Source organism: Eretmochelys imbricata, chromosome 13, assembly GCF_965152235.1.
Source record: "Eretmochelys imbricata isolate rEreImb1 chromosome 13, rEreImb1.hap1, whole genome shotgun sequence".
Lineage (NCBI taxonomy): Eukaryota > Metazoa > Chordata > Testudines > Cheloniidae > Eretmochelys > Eretmochelys imbricata.
The window spans coordinates 2,209,213-2,229,030 of NC_135584.1; the positions used below are offsets into that span (position 1 = coordinate 2,209,213).

A 19,818-nucleotide genomic window follows, 5' to 3' on the forward strand; every position below is an offset into this window, starting at 1 on the left:
AAAATGTGTCATTGAAATACAAAATGTTAATAGAAGATTTTCAGTGTGGAAAAGACAGAACTTCCCCTAAAAAGAGTAATGGATTCTTCCAATTACCGGTATAATGGTAATTAACAATGCTAACTGAACAAGAACCTCAGAGACCTCACTCTCGCTGAGTTTAAGAACTTACAGCTACACTGTTCTCAGCCTTTCCTGTAGGCGTAATTATAGGAGATGGCATAGGAGTGTCAGCTGTATGGGAAGTCCAGAGGTCTGTTTTTGTCATCTGAGGTCACTATTGGCCTTATCCTGTGATATGCAGAGCACCTCCTGAGAGGTGCTGTGCTCCACCAGTAACCATTATAGCGATAAGGACACACTGTGCACTTCACAGGCTAGGGCTTTAAAGGAGTATCTCACTCTGAGTTAATACTGTTCTTTCCTATGCTGAGCAAGGTGAAGTGGGACAAGGCCTGTGATCACTCAGGTTCTGTGCGTTAAGCAGTCTCTCTTATCGAGGATACACAGACATCTCATTGTTTTCCCAGATTGCAGAGACCTATGCTTTCCTTCCAAGAGAAGCTGTGACCAGGTTCCTGATGAGTTGCACTGAGTGCCAGAAGAGGATGCATTTTAACTCCAACGGACTGGAGCCCAAAGGTAAACGCAAATGAGTTCTGCTAGTACAGGCAACTCTAGGCCAGGGGTTCTCAAGCTTCACTGCACCGTGAGCCCCTTCTGACAACTAAAGTTACTACATGACCACAGGGGGAGGACCGAAGCCTGAACCCTGATGCCCCATGGGGGTTGAGCAAAGCCAAAGCCCTCAGGCTTCATCTTGGGCCCCAGGTAGTGGGGATTGGGCTTTGGCTTTGACCACAGGCCCCAGGAAGTCTAACGTCAGCCCTGACGACCGCATTAAAAAGGGACTCAACTTTGGGATCCCAATCCACAGTTTGAAAACCGCCACTCTAGGCATTTCACATTGAAATGCTGTCGTTGACTGGATATCGGGACGTGGTGTGGTTAGCAATGGTATTTCTTTTCCAAAAGAATGTCATTACCTATATTATTGATAATACATTAATATATTAAAACTGAACAGTAAATTGTTTTTGCACAATTCTTTCACTTTTTATGCTGTTTGGTTTTGTTTTTTGCCTTTTCTCAAATTGGACAAGGACAATAGACTAGTCAGTTTCATTTTTTTTTCTGGTCAGTTTCACTTTCTAATTCTCCTGTACTAGCACCATGCCCTAATGTTTGGTCAAAGACACTGCAGATATTTCTGTTGGTTTTAGATTTTGCAAAGGCCTTCTCCTCCCCGCCTCAAAACTTATATTTCTGAGCAAGTTTGGTCTTAAATTTCCCCTTTAAACTATTAGTTACATAATGAAAGATAATGAATAAGTTTGAATAATTGAAGTTTCTGATAATGAAGTAATTTGCAGTACTTAATAGACATGCAGGTTGTGACCCTATTTGGGATAACAGAGTGTTTGGATAATCAAGATTATGCTACATCAGAGTATACACCAAATTATCACCACAACTCTGGTATTTAGTTTCATTATCCTTCCTTTGTAAACCTATCAGTTCTTGGAGTTTAAAGACAGAAACAGTGCATACCACTGGGCAAAATTCTCTGCTGGTGTAAAAGGAAAAAATGCCACTGAAGTCAGTGTTTATAATATTTGTTATAGTGAGTTGTAAACTTGTATTTTGTGTTACCAAGTACAAAACAAAACTGTCTCAGTTAAAATAATTAAACACAACCCATAATACAGAGAATTAAAACATTTTTAAAATATTAAGGCAAATGTGATGCTTTTGGCAACTCTCATCAAGCAGAGAAGCAAAATAAAATGAACAGAGTGCCCTACACCAGGAAATTTCTCCTATTAAATACCAACTCCCACCAGTTAACTCCTGTGAGCAGACTTATGGACAGCCTTAGAGGTTCCAATTAAATGGATTATGTGTGCCATTTATTCATAGCTAGTTATTGAAAGTCATTGCGGTGAGTATATTTTTTAGAAATTGTCCCAATTAAGCATGTGACATTTCATAGAATCATAGAATCATAGAATATCAGGGTTGGAAGGGACCTCAGGAGGTCATCTAGTCCAAACCCCTGCTCAAAGCAGGACCAATCCCCAATTAAATCATCCCAGCCAGGGCTTTGTCAAGCCTGACCTTAAAAACTTCTAAGGAAGGAGATTCTACCACCTCCCTAGGTAACGCATTTCAGTGTTTCACCACCCTTGTAGTGAAAAGTTTTTCCTAATATCCACCTAATATCCTAATATTCCTAATAAAACCTCCCCCACTGCAACTTGAGACCATTACTCCTTGTCCTGTCCTCTTCTACCACTGAGAATAGTCTAGAACCATCCTCTCTGGAACCACCTCTCAGGTAGTTGAAAGCAGCTATCAAATCCCCCCTCATTCTTCTCTTCTGCAGACTAAACAATCCCAGTTCCCTCAGCCTCTCCTCATAAGTCATGTGTTCCAGACCCCTAATCATTTTTGTTGCCCTTCGCTGGACTCTCTCCAATTTATCCACATCCTTCTTGTAGTGTGGGGCCCAAAACTGGACACAGTACTCCAGATGAGGCCTCACCAATGTTGAATAGAGGGGGACGATCACGTCCCTCGATCTGCTCGCTATGCCCTTACTTATACATCCCAAAATGCCATTGGCCTTCTTGGCAACAAGGGCACACTGCTGACTCATATCCAGCTTCTCGTCCACTGTCACCCCTAGGTCCTTTTCCGCAGAACTGCTGCCTAGCCATTCGGTCCCTAGTCTGTAGCTGTGCATTGGGTTCTTCCGTCCTAAATGCAGGACTCTGCACTTGTCCTTGTTGAACCTCATCAGATTTCTTTTGGCCCAATCCTCCAATTTGTCTAGGTCCCTCTGTATCCTATCCCTGCCCTCCAGCGTATCTACCACTCCTCCCAGTTTAGTATCATCCGCAAATTTGCTGAGAGTGCAATCCACACCATCCTCCAGATCATTTATGAAGATATTGAACAAAACCGGCCCCAGGACCGACCCCTGGGGCACTCCACTTGACACCGGCTGCCAACTAGACATGGAGCCGTTGATCACTACCCGTTGAGCCCGACAATCTAGCCAACTTTCTACCCACCTTATAGTGCATTCATCCAGCCCATACTTCTTTAACTTGCTAACAAGAATACTGTGGGAGACCGTGTCAAAAGCTTTGCTAAAGTCAAGAAACAATACATCCACTGCTTTCCCTTTATCCACAGAACCAGTAATCTCATCATAGAAGGAGATTAGATTAGTCAGGCATGACCTTCCCTTGGTGAATCCATGCTGACTGTTCCTGATCACTTTCCTCTCATGTAAGTGCTTCAGGATTGATTCTTTGAGGACCTGCTCCATGATTTTTCCGGGGACTGAGGTGAGGCTGACTGGCCTGTAGTTCCCAGGATCCTCCTTCTTCCCTTTTTTAAAGATTGGCACTACATTAGCCTTTTTCCAGTCATCCGGGACTTCCCCCGTTCGCCACGAGTTTTCAAAGATAATGGCCAATGGCTCTGCAATTTCAGCCGCCAATTCCTTTAGCACTCTCGGATGCAACTCGTCCGGCCCCATGGACTTGTGCACGTCCAGCTTTTCTAAATAGTCCCTAACCACCTCTTTCTCCGCAGAGGGCTGGCCATCTATTCCCCATGTTGTGATGCCCAGCGCAGCAGTCTGGGAGCTGACCTTGTTAGTGAAGACAGAGGCAAAAAAAGCATTGAGTACATTAGCTTTTTCCACATCCTCTGTCACTAGGTTGCCTCCCTCATTCATTAAGGGGCCCACACTTTCCTTGGCTTTCTTCTTGTTGCCAACATACCTGAAGAAACCCTTCTTGTTACTCTTGACATCTCTCGCTAGCTGCAGCTCCAGGTGCGATTTGGCCCTCCTGATTTCATTCCTACATGCCCGAGCAATATTCTTATACTCTTCCCTGGTCATATGTCCAACCTTCCACTTCTTGTAAGCTTCTTTTTTATGTTTAAGATCCGCTAGGATTTCACCATTAAGCCAAGCTGGTCGCCTGCCATATTTACTATTCTTTCGACACATCGGGATGGTTTGTCCCTGTAACCTCAACAGGGATTCCTTGAAATACAGCCAGCTCTCCTGGATTTATTAGCCTATGCTTCATTACTACAGCGTATTCCCATGTTGCTGATTAAAGAATCAGGCCTGGATACACAAAGGTTCTTAGGTGCCTAGAAAAAAAATCACAGAAACACACTGCTATTCACAAAGCCTGAGTTAGGCACCTAGGCTCCCTATACAATGAGTGGGGAGAGAGGTGCTTTCGACTGTCGTTCATAAAAGCCAGTATGCTAGTCAGGAAGCTGCCTAAGCTAGACAAGGGGAGATACAACTTAGCAGTGTACACTAAACACCACCCCTCTTTCAGAGATAGGCACCTAAGTCTTGACTTCAGGGATGCACTTATCTCTGCTAGCAATTGTCAACTGGAAATCCTCTTTGGAGTTAGGTGCTTTTGCTAGAGGTCAGGGTTTGGGGGAGGGAAGAGCTCCCTCATCACTTTTAGCCCAGTGGTAGGGTATTCACCTAGGATGCGGAAGACCCCCAGTTCAAATTCCCTCTCCACCCAAGGGGGAACAGGGATTTGAACAGGGATCTGCCAGCTCTCAGGAGAGTGCTCTGACCATTGGGCTATAGGATAGTCTGATAAGGGGTCCCCTAGACCCAATTCACAGCACTTGAATAACATCTAGCACCAACAGAGCTGTCTGTCCCACCACTGAGATAGGCCATGACCCTGTTCTTCCAAGCCCTTAATGGAATGGGACTTGGCTATTTCAGATACTGCGTTATTGTTCCTGATCTCCTGAAACAGCTGTGTTTCCCACAGGCAGTGCAGCTGTACAGGCTCAGATTCTGGCCAGACAGCACTGGGTGCTACACACCCTCAGTAACTGAACCCAGCTATGGAACTCATGGTCAGAAGAGACTAGACTGAGCCAAAGCCTGACTGTCTTGATCAAAGTGTCATAGAGACCTTTTCAATAAAGCCTTCCCTCAAAATCAATGCTCTTCAAAAATAAACCAAGCAGACAAAAAAATCTTTCACACTGCTCCTCAGTCAGGAGGGGCAGAAAGAGACAAATGCCTTTCTGTTCTGAGCTTTTCTCCTCTTTAATTTTGTGCAGTGCACAGAGCCTACCTAGAAACCTATAAAAGACAGATGGAATAGATTAACTCTTATCAAGAACGTTGGCTAATTCCACTGATATTTATTTATGTGGAAATTTATTTGGAAACGATCACATTGGCATTTGGTGAAAGATCACACACCCACATATAAAATGTAACTCAGTAGGGTGAAAAAATCTGAACCCTCCCTTCCAGACCTCATCTCCATCATTTATCAAACAAATCTCACCTCGCTGCATTCCAGATCAGAAAAATCCCTAAGTAAATGGGTCTTGTGCTGAACTCTGCAGGGCACCAATGTGATGCATGAAAACAAATTGTCTTGCTTATAGGAAACTTAGAACAATGCTGGGCCTCATCATAATCTCAGTGATGCTGGTGTAAAAAGTAACTCCGCTGGAGCTACACCGATGTGGAATTAGGATCAGTCCAGTTCCAGTCTAAACAATTCTGCCTGTGTTATATATAGTTTCCGGACATGGCAGGGAGTTAGTGTATTTTTCTCTTTATAAAAATATTAAGACAGTATTTTACAATAACGGCATAAACCAGTGCAGCAGCCCCCTAGTAGGATTCAGTATGCAGGACTATAAAATGTGGAGTCCCTGCAGGGCTTGTTAAAAAAAGGTTTCCCTTAGCTTTTATTACTAGATACTTTGGCTTGGGGGAAAAAGAAAAATCTTTGTTTTCATAGGGCCAGATTCTTATCTGACTCACAGTGAAGTAAATGCACAGTAAATGTGTTGAAGTTAATGGCATGATTCCAGATTCACACCAGTGTAACTGAAGGCAGAATCTGACTGTCAGAGTTCATCTGCTCCTGCTCCTTATTTGCTATTTGATGACATCATCCCCCATTTGTGGAACTGCATTAATTACTTCAGCACCCAATTGTGATGTGAAAGATGGAAGCCTGGCGGGAAGCAGGGAACAAGCTATGAGAAGTAGTGTTTGCCACCAGGCTCTGCAGGGGCAGAGAGCCTCATGAGAAGCCACTACTGGTCATCAAAGCAGGGATCCTTGAGGGTCAGCTGATGTCACCTTGCTCGCCTTAAGCCCCGAATAGCAAGAATCTTTGGAAGGAGGCTACTGTTAATCTCTTCTCCCACTCTGATCGCATAGGTTCTTGGATAAAAGCCACTGCAGACACACCCTCCACCTTCTCCAACTCACGCTACTGAGATATTCTGAGGATATCACTTTGTGCTCCTCAAACTGCTACCCCACCTGGTCAGACAGCAGAGGTCTTCAAGGTCCAGCTGCTTTCAGGCCACTTCCTCTTGCCAGCGGCAGAGGTCTTTGGAGGGCAGAGTGTTTGTCATTATCAGCTCACGTCCTCTGTATACATTAGTTAGGGGAGAGAGATCCCTAGAATACCAATAAACCTTCTGCACGTACAGTCCTTGGGGGAACCCCCGAAACCAGCCCTCTGAGAACGAAGAACAGATTAATCCTAGACTGCTGCTGACATGTTATAAGCACTCTATGCTCACTCCTTATTAATGAAGGGCTATATTCATTTATCTGAATATCTAAAGCAACTGAGTTTCAGAGGGGTAGCCGTGTTAGTCTGTATCAGCAAAAACAAGGAGTTCTTGTGGCACCTTAGAGACTAACAAATTTGTTTGGGCATAAGCTTTCATGGGCTAAAACCCACTTTATCAGATGCATGGAGTGAAAAATACAGGAAGCAGGTATAAATATACAGCACATGAAAAGATGTGAGTTGCCTTGCCAAGCGGGGGGTGGTCAGTGCTAACAAGGCCAATTCAATCAGGGTGGATGTGGCCCATTCCCAACAGTTGAGGTTCAGCTACTTTTGATTCCAGTGAAACAAAGGCAGAAAGAGTGTCATAATGACAGAAACACCCCAGTATTTGTATGGTGACTTTTTACAGAAAGTTAAAGCTATTATTTTTTGTTTTAATATTTTAACAGAGAGATGGTAGAAGACAACCAAAGCAAAGCAACATACTGAAAAAAAAAACAACCCCACCATATAGTAGTACTGCTATGGAAGGTATAATCATAGACACTAGACGATGAAAAGACCCTTAAGGCCACTTAGTCCATCCCCCTTACAATGCAGGAGTGCTTTGTCCAGACTAGTTTTAAAGGTCCCAGGGTGATGGCGCTTGCACCACATCTCCTGGAGACTAATAGACCTTTGTCTCCTCCTGATCGCCTCCATTTTCTGTTAGTAAGAATTTCATCCCATTGCTCTTACTCATGCCATCATAGCTGGGATTCTGCCAAAGCATAGTGAGTCCCCACCTCTGGGCACTACACCTTGCGCATCGCCACATAGGATGGGATAGGAGGAGGAGTGGAAAACAAGCCCAGGTATGTTCAGATCCACTAACCATTTGATCCCTGCAAAGCAGAAATGCAAGAGCGGCAAAGGCTACTTCAGCCTCAGGGCTTCAGCAGTGGATATGAAGCATCCTAGAGGGAGAGATTTTTCTCTTTTCATCTCACACAGACCCACCCTTGCTCATGCTTGGGGCAGTGGGAAAAAGAGGATATGCCCAAATATGACAACCCTCTGTCACAGGGTGCTCTACTCACTGTTGGGTGGTGCCCCCTTCTGGCAGTTCTGGGATTAGCTCCACCCGGTTCAGTGCCCCCTTTCTGGTCTTCCACCCTTGCAGCTCTCCTCTCGCTCACGGAGTCGCAATACAGCTGCTTCATGACTCCGCCCTCTGGCTGGGTTACACCATGATTTCCCCTTCCCAGGGAGTCTTTCAAAGTCCTTCTGCACCAGCAGCATGCGGCTGCCCTGTGTCATGCCCACAGTGACTCCAGCAGTCTTCCTATTCACTGCCCCTAGCAATACCACTCTGCAGTGGATGGTAGGAGAACCCAGGCCTGCCATCTGCTCTGGGTTCCAGTCCAGGGCCCTATAGCAAGCAGCTGGTCAGGGACTTCACCAATCTTACTGCTCTTGCCCCTGGATGACTGCCTACCATGCTCCTTGAAGCTTCTTTTTCGTCAGCCCCCTCTCCCTTAGGCCTACTAAGTAAACCCTTCCTAGCTTTAGAATCATAGAATCATAGAATGTCAGGGTTGGAAAGGACCTCAGGAGGTCATCTAGTCCAACTCCCTCCTCAAAGCAGGACCAATCCCCAATTAAATCATCCCAGCCAGGGCTTTGTCAAGCCTGAGCTTAAAAACTTCTAGGAAAGGAGATTCCACCACCTCCCTAGGTAACACATTCCAGTGTTTCACCACCCTCGTAGTGAAAAAGTTTTTCCTAATATCCAACCTAAATCTCCTCTACTGCAACTTGAAACCATTACTCCTTGTTCTGTCATCTGCTACCACTGAGAACAGTCTAGAGCCATCCTCTTTGGAACCCCCTTTCAGGTAGTTGAAAGCAGCTATCAAATCCCCCCTCATTCTTCTCTTCCACAGACTAAACATCCCCAGTTCCCTCAGCCTCTCCTCATAAGTCATGTGTTCCAGTCCCCTAATCATTTTTGATGGCCTCCGCTGGACTCTTTCTAATTTTTCCACATCCTTCTTGTAGTGTGGGGCCCAAAGCTGGACACAGTACTCCAGATGAGGCCTCACCAATGTCGAATAGAGGGGGACGATCACGTGCCTCAATCTGCTCGCAATGCCCCTACTTATACATCCCAAAATGCCACTGGCCTTCTTGGCAACAAGGGCACACTGCTGACTCATATCCAGCTTCTCGTCCACTGTAACCCCTAGGTCCTTTTCTGCAGAACTGCTGCTGAGCCATTCGGTCCCTAGTCTGTAGCGGTGCATTGGATTCTTCCGTCCTAAGTGCAGGGCTCTGCACTTGTCCTTGTTGAACCTCATCAGATTTCTTTTGGCCCAATCCTCCAATTTATCTAGGTCCCTCTGTATCCTATCCCTGCCCTCCAGCGTATCTACCACTCCTCCCAGTTTAGTGTCATCTGCAAACTTGCTGAGGGTGCAATCCACACCATCCTCCAGATCATTTATGAAGATATTGAACAAAACCGGCCCCAGAACCAACCCCTGGGGCGCTCCACTTGATACCGCCTGCCAACTAGACATGGAGCCATTGGTCACTACCCGTTGAGCCCGACAATCTAGCCAGCTTTCTCTCCACCTTATAGTCCATTCATCCAGCCCATACTTCTTTAACTTGCTGGCAAGAATACGGTGGGAGACCATGTCAAAAGCTTTGCTAAAGTCAAGGAACAACACGTCCACTGCTTTCCCTTCATCCACAGAGCCAGTTATCTCATCATAGAAGGCAATTAGATTAGTCAGGCATGACTTGCCCTTGGTGAATCCATGCTGACTGTTCCTGATCACTTTCCTTTCCTCTCCTCTCCTCTAAGCTTTGCTTCCCTTCCTTCTCCCTTGCCTCAGGGAGAGAGACTGAAGGCTGCCTCTCACACTGTTTCCAGCCTCATGGCTTTATAGACACTCCCTGTTCCCTCACAGGTAAGCTTCCTTCTAATTAGCGGCCTCCACTCAGCCTGCATCTCCTGTGTTTGCAGCTTAATTGGCTGATTGGGCCTACCTGACCTCATTCAACGGTGTGGGGACTGTACCCCATCACACTAGCTCTATAGCTGCTGCAAACCCATAATGCATGCTTCTCTCACTCTGTGCATGAGTCTTCTTTTCTTAAAACTGGATTCATAACACGGGACTGCTCTTGGGAAGACAAAAACCACTAGCCATAGGGTACACCAAGATACTATGGCCACATACACAGATGAAAGTGCAGTGTTTCCTTCTTCCCTGAAGAAGTCACTGCTCTTTTCCACCCGTCCTCTTAGATTCTTTCTTTTCTTCTACAATCAGGTCTTGCCATGATATTGAGAGGCTACAGGCTCAGACTTGCTGGGTGCTCTTTCTAAATGTCCTTTGCCAGGTCCAGCTCATGCTCTGGAGCAAGTGTCAGCTTCCAAGTTCTGTCACCAAGTGCTAGGAAATAGTATTTTGCAGGAACTCCAGTCAGGTGCCTGATCATATTACCGCATAGACCCTACTATGATCATAGTTTTCATTTCATTAATGCTGCTTGAGACTGCCTGATCTCAGCACAGCTTTTAGCCTGCAGATTTATTTATTTGAATCTTACGATGCTCTGAATTAGTTTTAGTCCCATTTGGCAAAGACATGATATGTGTCCCTGGGAGCTTTCTCCCCTTTCCTGCAACCAGTTTGTAGGAGTGCCTTCTGCTCTGGGTTGTTAGCAGTTTTTGTTTCACTAGTTAACATTATCCCCCATAGGATAGTGGGTTATTTTGTGTGCTTGTGACATGCAGGCAAGGAAGTGTTAATTAATCTATTGACCAAAGCCAGGGAAAGAGAAGGGCAACATCCAGCCATCCAAAAGAAAGAAAATTAAGATACAGTATTTTATTAACAATGGACTTTGGGACAATGGCTATTCCACTATGGCCCACTGGCTGCTCTCGGGTCAGTTGGCTGCTGCCCTGAATGCATTCTTGAAGTTTTGTCTATTTCTCTCATTTGGGGCTAGTTCCCCAGAGGGGAAGGAGCAGGGGCGGGAAGCGGTGGAGTGGGAGTGGGGGCGGGGCCTGGGACGGAGCAGGGGTCAAGCATCCCCCTGGGAACTCAGGAAGTCGATGCCTATGGCCTAGCGGACAAGGGAGAGATGACATAAGGTCTAGAAAATAATTAAGAGTTTGCTTTACGGTGGACTCTACTTGACTGGCTGGAAATACTGTTTGCTTGAGTGGTCTGAATCTGTCTTCCTGATGATCACTAAGTCTTCATGTGGATGTATAGAAAGCTGTCAGTAGGGACAGTTTAAGCAAATAAATAAATAAAAAGATTATTTAATTATCTCATTGAAACACAATCTCCCTCACAAGAGGGAGATACTTCCAAAACTGCCTTAACATTCACCCCAAAATGAAGGAGTATCCATGACAATGGGTGCGACTTTCATAGAATATCAGGGTTGGAAGGGACCTCAGGAGGTCAACTAGTCCAACCCCCTGCTCAAAGCAGGACCAATCCCCAACTAAATCAACCCAGCCAGGGTTTTGTCAAGCCTGACCTTAAAGATATCTAAGGAAGGAGATTCCACCACCTCCCTAGGTAATGCATTCCAGTGTTTCACCACCCTCCTAGTGAAAAAGTTTTTCCTAATACCCAACCTAAACCTCCCCCACTGCAACTTGAGACCATTACTCCTTGTTCTGTCATCAGCTACCACTGAGAACAGTCTAGATCCATCCTCTTTGGAACTCCCATTCAGGTAGTTGAAAGCAGCTATCAAATCCCCCCTCATTCTTCTCTTCCGCAGACTAAACAATCCCAGTTCCCTCAGCCTCTCCTCATAAGTCATGTGTTCCAGACCCCTAATCATTTTTGTTGCCCTCCGCTGGACTCTTTCTAATTTTCCCACATCCTTCTTGTAGTGTGGGGCCCAAAACTGGACACAGTACTCCAGATGAGGCCTCACCAATGTCGAATAGAGGGGGATGATCACGTGCCTCAATCTGCTCGCAATGCCCCTACCTATACATCCCAAAATGCCATTGGCCTTCTTGGCAACAAGGGCACACTGCTGACTCATATCCAGCTTCTCGTCCACTGTCACCCCTAGGTCCTTTTCCGCAGAACTGCTGCCGAGCCATTCGGTCCCTAGTCTGTAGCTGTGCATTGGGTTCTTCCGTCCTAAATGCAGGACTCTGCACTTGTCCTTGTTGAACCTCATCAGATTTCTTTTGGCCCAATCCTCTAATTTGTCTAGGGCCCTCTGTATCTTATCCCTACCCTCCAGCGTATCTACCTCTCCTCCCAGTTTAGTGACTTTGCAGCACTACAACTGGCTGGAAAAAGCTGGTTGTTTGTGAAACTCTCTCTGTGTTCCATTTGGACAGAAGTGGTTTTGAGCCTTCTGGCAGGGTTCGATGTTTCATTCTGCGTTTAATGTTTAGTCACCCAAACTAAAAATGTTACATTGTGTGTAACCATTTCCACATAGGATGGTTCATTGCAATGAAAGGGAATTCCTGTCAGGGTGGGGCATTTATGCAGCGTGTAGCACTGTGGGCCTAAATACGGAATGGGGGCTTTGGGGGGTGACTGCAATTCAGATATTAAATAATGCTGATGGTAGTACAGTGTCAGGTCCGTGCTGCAATGCTCCCACATCTAAAAGCAGCTTTCCTTTTGTTTTTCACTTCAGAAAATGAGCCACCCTCCTCTTTGGTCTCTGGAATCATTGACTACAACATGCCTCTCACCTCCACCTATCTGAAGCAAATGAAGCTGCGGGTCATGAATTCACAGGAGCAGGTGAGTTGCTCTCTTCCTGACTAACAGAGTGTCTTACTCCAAGAGGTGCTGAGAGGCACCAGGTGCAGAGCAGATTTCTGTCCAGACTGAAGGGGTAGGGTGAATGGCTGATGCTTGGCAGCTCAAAGTAGTGATGGCCAGATTTTCACAGGAACAGTTTTGCACGTCTAGCTTGTGTGCACATGCAGGTTGCAGACAGTGTTGCTGTGTGTAGGTTGTATGCACACAACATTTTGTTTTTGAAAGTCTGTCTCTAAAAATCCATGCAAGGTTTTTGCCAAAAGGGCACGGAGGAGAGGAACAGAAATGTATTCAGTGCAGTTATTGTTCATTACTATCTGCATGTTCTTTAGACATATGGTGGTTTTAAGTGAAATTAATATAAAAATATCCATGATGAAGAGGAATGTATTTCTCTGCCATCTTCCAAACTGCTGAAGGGCTTTAGCAGATCGGGACTGATCCCTAGGCTTTGCTTCTGTTGCTCAGGTGTTCTCTTTTCATGAGTTGTTCGGCATCTTGCTGGAGAGTCAACTCCAGTCACTTCCTTCTTGTCTCCAGCTGGGAAGAGGCTCAGCTGTTTGGTGACAATATTATGCCTCTGGATTTTGATTTGGGAATGGAGGGGGCAGACTGCCACATGATTATACCTAGACCATGGAATTTTCCAACGTTCTGCAGCTGCAGAATTTGCCAGGGGATCCTCAATGCACCATGGAAACAGACTATAAAAAGAATACACTTTACTGACTCCCCACAAAGTTCCATTGCTGGCACTTCAGAAATCAAGTGTCAGATTTTCTTCCCAGCAAATAGAGGTTGGAGTCTGATCCCCTTTTGTTTTTCTCTCTACCTCCCCGTTACCACCAGGAGCTGAGGAGGGGTGTGTGTGTGTGTTGTAGCAAGCAGGAGGCATTGGTAAATTGTTAACCTGAACGGTGAAGTTGAAGTCCATGGATGATTGTTGTCTGATGGCAGCCTAAAGAGAGAATTCAGTGCAGGGATGTAAAGTGCCAGATTGCAGTTATTTGCAGGGACTGAGGAAATAGATGTTGAATCTTTTCATTGGGTCAGTGGAAAAAACACCTTCCCCTGGGGCTAAGTTACATGTTGGAGGGTGCACTTCGGCATAGCTTTTCCTTGCATATGCTGGACACCCGAGTTTAACAGCCTCTGTGCAGTGGGTAATATTAGAGTTTTAGAACTGTGAAAAACTGGGGGGTTCTAATGATTTTGCCATCAGCTGTGGAGTCTGATGCTGTAAAATTATGGACAGCTCTACATCTTCACCAGCCTAAAACCTCTTTTCCTCAGAAACTGGCTCTGAACATCATGAGAAAATTGGATTCTAAACTGGATCAGTTCAAGAGGCTAGATGGCTCACGGGATCAGTAGCAAAACAAAGAATCTGATCACTGGTTTTATGTCCATCCTTGGATGGGGTGACCAAAAGTTGTTAACACTTGCTGACTGTTCAGTGGCTTTTGTGAAATGGGTTTGGTGGGTCTCAGTCCACAAAAACTCCCACCATAATCGGCATTTTTTACTGCAAGGCTATGGACCAAATGGGTCATGGAGACTGAGCTCCTATCTCAACACAGGAAGAGGTCCTTTCACGTCAGGGGCGAGGCATATTAGCAGGGTTGTGTGGGAGGTTTGCCTAATCACTGCTTGTGCTTTACCTGTTCTGTGAAAGAGATGACTTACCCTGGTCTCTAAAACTCAATTCACTAAAAATATGAGATGAATCTTAACCAAAATCCCAGATCCAATTCATAAATATGGATTTGAATTTCCAGATTGAATTTACCTCTACAATGAGCCAAACCTAAATACCCTGGAAGTCAGTAGAATTTGGGGTAGGACCTGAGTTTTGAACTCTGGAGTTCAGGAGTGTTTGTGTCTGGAATTTTTTCTCAATAAATTACAGCAATAGCAAGTGTGTGTCCTCAAAGTTCTCTTCTTGAACCTGTCAGTAAAAAGATGTATAGGAAATGTACTGCTACCAAGAAATGCTTTTGCATCTGGTTAACTGAGCCTAGAAAACAGTCCAATGTGGGGAGTAGAAAGCTGCAAACAAGGTGGCTGCTGCTGGGGCAGACCAATACCCAGAGCTATTTGATTTTACTAACTGAATCTATTTCCCTTTCTGAAACTAACCCTCTCCCTGGCTCCCCAGCTCAGGAGTAGAAGGTGACTGGAGATAAGAACAAAAAAATAAACTAATTAGCTGATAACAGCAGAAGGTTCTCAGGTGCCGTATTCCATTATCCTGGTCTTGAGCTCGGACTTGCAAACAGAGGTACCTTGAAACCACAGCACCATAAGGAAACTATTAGAATAATTATGTTCATAAACATACAAAGTCAAATACATCAGAGACTTCACTGGAGGGGAGATTAGGAGTTATCACCATGAGGACACGGGCAGGTGGAGAGGAGCCTGATAAGTTACTAGTTCATGAGAGAAAAGAGGCAAGATTCTCTCAGCAGTGCCCAGGAAACAGGGAACAGCAACACAGGCATAACAAGAAGAACATTGTAATGTATGCTGTGCACTTCGGAAGCTATTGTTATCTGAGGCTCTCACAGCGCTATACAAGGATTACATTCATTAAACCTTACAACACCGCCGTAACATAGGTAAGTATTATTATCTCTGTTTTACAGATGGGTGAAATGATGCATAGAGATGTTAAGGGTCTGAATTTCAGAGTTACTGAGCACCTGCATCTCCAGTTGAAGTTCACAAGGGACTTCGCTATTGCCAATTTAATCTTCTGTGGAAGACACTCCAAGAGTACTTTGACGGGCTGCCATATGAACTCCTAAGACAGACAGGTAGACAGCTGATGTCAATGGAAGCTGGAGGTACTCAGCACCTCTGAAAATGGCCCTAAGTGACTTGCCCAAGGTCACTCATCAAGTCAGTGACAGAACTGGGAACAGATTCCAGGAATCCTGGCTCTCCGATCATGGTTAAAACCACTTCAAAAAATTCCTTTGTTAGTAGAAAGATACATCCAAATGATTATACTGAATATCTGTCAGTAAAGAGTCCTCAAGCCTGGTTCCAGTCATGGATAATGTACTAGGTTCTTTTTAAACCAGGACATACTAGCCAAATCCTGCCGTCACTTGCAGCCATGCAGTCCCCCTGAAGTCAGGCCAGGCAGGGCCCACTGTAAATAGGATCTACAATATTTGGAAATATAACCTACACCTCTGAAAGCTTGAGGCGATTGTGGCCGTAGCTGGGGGGCAGGGTGGGGCAAAGGAGAGCCTGCTGTACCTGGGGGTGGGAGTCGAGGAGGTGTGGGGCAGAGGGTAGTGTGTCAAGGCAGGGGTCGGGAGAGGTTGGGTGATAGGAAGGAGCGCACCACTCGGGGTAGGGAGGATGGGGCTTGAGGGAGCGTGCCGTAGTGGAAAGAAGACATGAATGTTACTCTACTTTAGCTGTGATGCATCTGGACGTGATGGATCAAGAGCACATATTAAAGGAAACAAACAGGAAATCAGGTACCAATACAGTAATGTTCTCCTCTGCCTGACCTTATCCCAGTGGTTCAGAACAGGAGAAAGGTGTTAACCAGTATTAGGTTAGACCTTATGGAACTGATGCTACACCTCAGTTTCCCAAAAAGCGTCATATTGTTTATAATAGAACTTTCATCTTTTCCGGATATGGAATCAGCCAGACAAAGATTAAAGAGGATCATTTTGCTCAGGATGGAAAGAGTGGAAAAAGTGACAGAGGGGCAATCTGTTAAAATGGACTAATCTCCCTGGATCCCTCCTGCCTGGGGCTGAACCAAATGTTTGTGTATTATCCATTCTAATCTTACATTTGTAACTTATCCATGCCATTTCTGCTGTGTGAAGGTAGTGGGTCCTGCGACGACCAATTTCTGCCCAAGGATGTGGTGGCTAATTTGAGAGGCTGCTGTGACTTAAATCTTCATGCTTAATGTTAAAAGGAAATCCTAATGTTTCACATCCGCTTAGCTGGCTCACTCCTTCCCCCAAATGGATGCTCTTTATTTCACTGGTGCTAAAGGCATTTATTTAAATTACTTGGAGATTTTGATCAGGCTATACAGCCTCAGGACTAAATTCTGAGCAATGCTGAGCAACTGCAACTCCTGATGTGGCTTTTGGGTTTTAAGTTTATGCAAATAAAGTTTCATAGAGCACATAGTTATTCTGAGGCTCTGTTTCATGCTTCTTTGTATAAAGCTTTTCTGTAGTTCTGTATATTTACACAACACTTTGCAAACTCATGAGCTTGATCCTGCTGGGTGTAGGGTTGCCAGGTGTCCGATTTTCAGTCAGAACGCCCAATCAAAATGGGACCCTGGTGGCTCGGTCAGAACCACCAACTGAGCCATTAAAAGTCGGGTCGGCGGTGCAGCGGGGCTGAGGCAGGCTTCCTGCCTGCCGTGTCTCTGTGCGGCTCCTGGAAGTGGCAGCATGTCCCCCCTCCTGTTCCTAGGCATAGGGGCAGCCGGGGGCTCCACTCACTGCCTCTGTCCCAAGCGCCAGCTCCATAGCTCCCATTGGCTGGGAACCAGTTGGCTGCGTAAGAGCAGGAGCAGGGCATGATGCTGCTTCTGGGAGCTGCTTGAGATAAGCACCACCCTGAGCCTCCACCCCTGACCCCAACCCCTTGCCCCAGCACTGATCCCCCTTCCACCCTTCGAACCCTTGGTCCCAGCCCAGAGCCCCCTCCTGCACCCCCAGCTGGAGCCCTCACACCCCTCCGTACCCAAACCCCCTGCACCAGCCCAGAGCCCTCTCCTACACTCTGAACCCCTCAGCCCGAGCCCCCTCCTGCACCCCAAACCCCTCATCCCCAGCGCCTGCACCCGCAGCCAGAGCAGGAGGGGTGGGGCAAGGAGCAGAGCAAGGGTGTTCATTTTTGTGCACTTAGAAAGTTGGCAGCCCTAGCTGGGTGTCCTCAACGCCCACCACATTTAGTGGGAATTGAAGGTTATTCAGCGCCTTGCAAGTCTGGGCTCTGTATAAATAAAACCTGTTCCCTGCTCCAAAGAGCCTGCAGTCTAAGGCTTTGACCTGTTTCCACTGAAGTCAATGACAAAGTTCGCAGTGATGTTGTGGGTGCCAGAGCAGACCATTTTGTTCTTTATAAGGCCTAGGAGTGTCATGAATTTCATGGGATTTGAGCCTTGTGACTATGATGTGAAGTGTTTCCCTCTTTAGATAAATTATGTAACTACGTAAAAATCAATATAAAATATTTATAAAGGGAGGAAAGCGTTTTTGCCAGACTGACCCTTGGATGCTGTAACACTATTAATTCTTCCATATTAAACATCTGTTTAAGCAGTGGGCATTTCTATGTCTACTTGGAGTTACTGTTGCAAGAAATGGCCCCATATCACATGACAAAAACTCATAAGTATGGGCCCAGTACCACCACCTTCACTGATTTCTTCAATAGGAGTTTAGCATGAGTAAATTCTGCAGGGCTGGGCCTTCAGTTAGCCCAATAGCTCTGCAAATGTTACTCTGCACCATGGATTTGACTGTAATCTTCCACATCCAGTGCCAACTCTGCAACATGAAAAACCATGCTTTCTGCAAAATATGAAGATCCCAGAATCCTTGAAGAAGACCGACCTATGTGGCCTGAGGATTAGGATATTTAAAGGACCCAATCCTGAAATACTTATTCAGAAAAAAATTCCCATTAATGTCAACAGGAGTTATGCCCCACTTGGAACAATAGGATTCAGGCCCTAAATGATTTCTTAGCTCAAGGAAAAGTATCACATTGTTTACCTAATTCACTCTGGCCTCTCTTAGATCTTCTAGTTTTGAAAAAAGAAATCTGAATTGGTCACATTCTTGTCCCTCAGTATGCAATTTCATGGATTTTTAGTTTGTTGTTTCTTTTTCCCTTTGCTTCACCAAATGCCCATTGAATTAGAAAGCAGATACACTGGCTACCGTCTCGAGCTGCTTCCACTCTGCATATAATCAGCTCTACCTTCATCAACCAGTACATGTCGCCTGGGTTGCAGCTGTTCTTCACAATGCCGATATTTTCTCACCCTCAGTTTATCAGGCATATCATCCTGTGAACTCTTCCTCTTGTCACCAGCGTTTCTTGGTTAGGTGAGTACACTGCTCCATAAGGCTTTCCAAGATATAACAACTGAGGGAGGAAATTATTCAATGTTGATAGTTTGCCCTTCAGTCTGCTGCTTAAACTCCAGTGAGATTCCTGGGAGCAGAAGAGCAGCCAGAGATGAGTGCTGCTGTTCAAATTTCCACAGGAAAAGGACTTTCCATCAGATTTAGCTGCATGACCTAATCCTGAGGGGATATTTGGGAGAGCCAGTGTGTCCTGGGTGCCCTCAACCTTGAGCCTTAAGGACATTTTCTGACTTCTTCTGGGTGACCGAGTGCCTAGAACAGTCACTAATGCATTGGACCCTGACAGGGTTACGGTATTAGTGAAGGAAAAGTGAAGTGGACACAGGAGTTGCACATACGATAATTCAAGGTTTTTTGAGTGTTTTACTACAAGGCATGGTTTCCAAACTTTTAATCATTCTTATGCCTCTTCTCCAAACCCTCTCCAGTTTATACAAGTCAAGAAGGATGCTGATGAACTTGAGAAGGTTTACAGAAGAATCACAAGAATACTTAAAGGATTGAAAAAATACCCTATAGTGAATGACTCAGGGAACTCACTCTGCTTAGTTTAACAAAGAGAAGGTTAAGAAGTGATGAGCACAGTCTATAAGTACCTACATGAGGAACAGAAATGTGATAACAGAGGGCGCCGTAGTTTAGCAGAAAAAGACAACAAGATCCAATGGCCAGAAGTTGAAGCTAGACAAATTCAGACTAGAAGGAAGCTGCATAATTTTAACAGTGAGGGTAATTAACCATTGGAACAATTTACCAAGGATTGTGGTGGATTCTTCATCATTGGAAATGTTTAAATCAAGACTGGGTGTTTTTCTAAAAGATCTGCTCTAGTTTAAAGTAAAAATTAATTCAGGAAGGTCTTATGGCCTGGGTTACACAAGAGGTGAGACTAAAATGATCAGAATGTCTCTTCTGGCTTATAATCTATGAAGGCATCTTAATGCCAATTATTATGGGCAAAACAGCTACGAAAGGAGTAAGAATTAAGGCCACGTCTACACTACCACTTTTGTCAATATAACTTATGTTGCTCCAGGATTTGAAAAAAAACAAACCCTAAGCCACATAAATTACACTAACAGAGTCCTGGCGTGGACAGTGTTATGTTGGTGAGAGAGCATCTCCCGCTGACATAGCTACCGCCGCTCATGG

The 19,818-nt window shown here is 45.2% G+C and overlaps 1 protein-coding gene across 1 annotated transcript in view; it reads left to right on the plus strand.

Moving 5' to 3' along the window:
• Positions 1-19,818, plus strand: part of NOL4L (nucleolar protein 4 like) — a 103,152-nt gene that overhangs the window by 25,387 nt on the left and 57,947 nt on the right. The window contains 2 exon segments of the mRNA XM_077832103.1: positions 531-642; positions 12,378-12,487. Of these exon segments, the coding sequence (XP_077688229.1) occupies positions 531-642; positions 12,378-12,487 (222 nt within the window).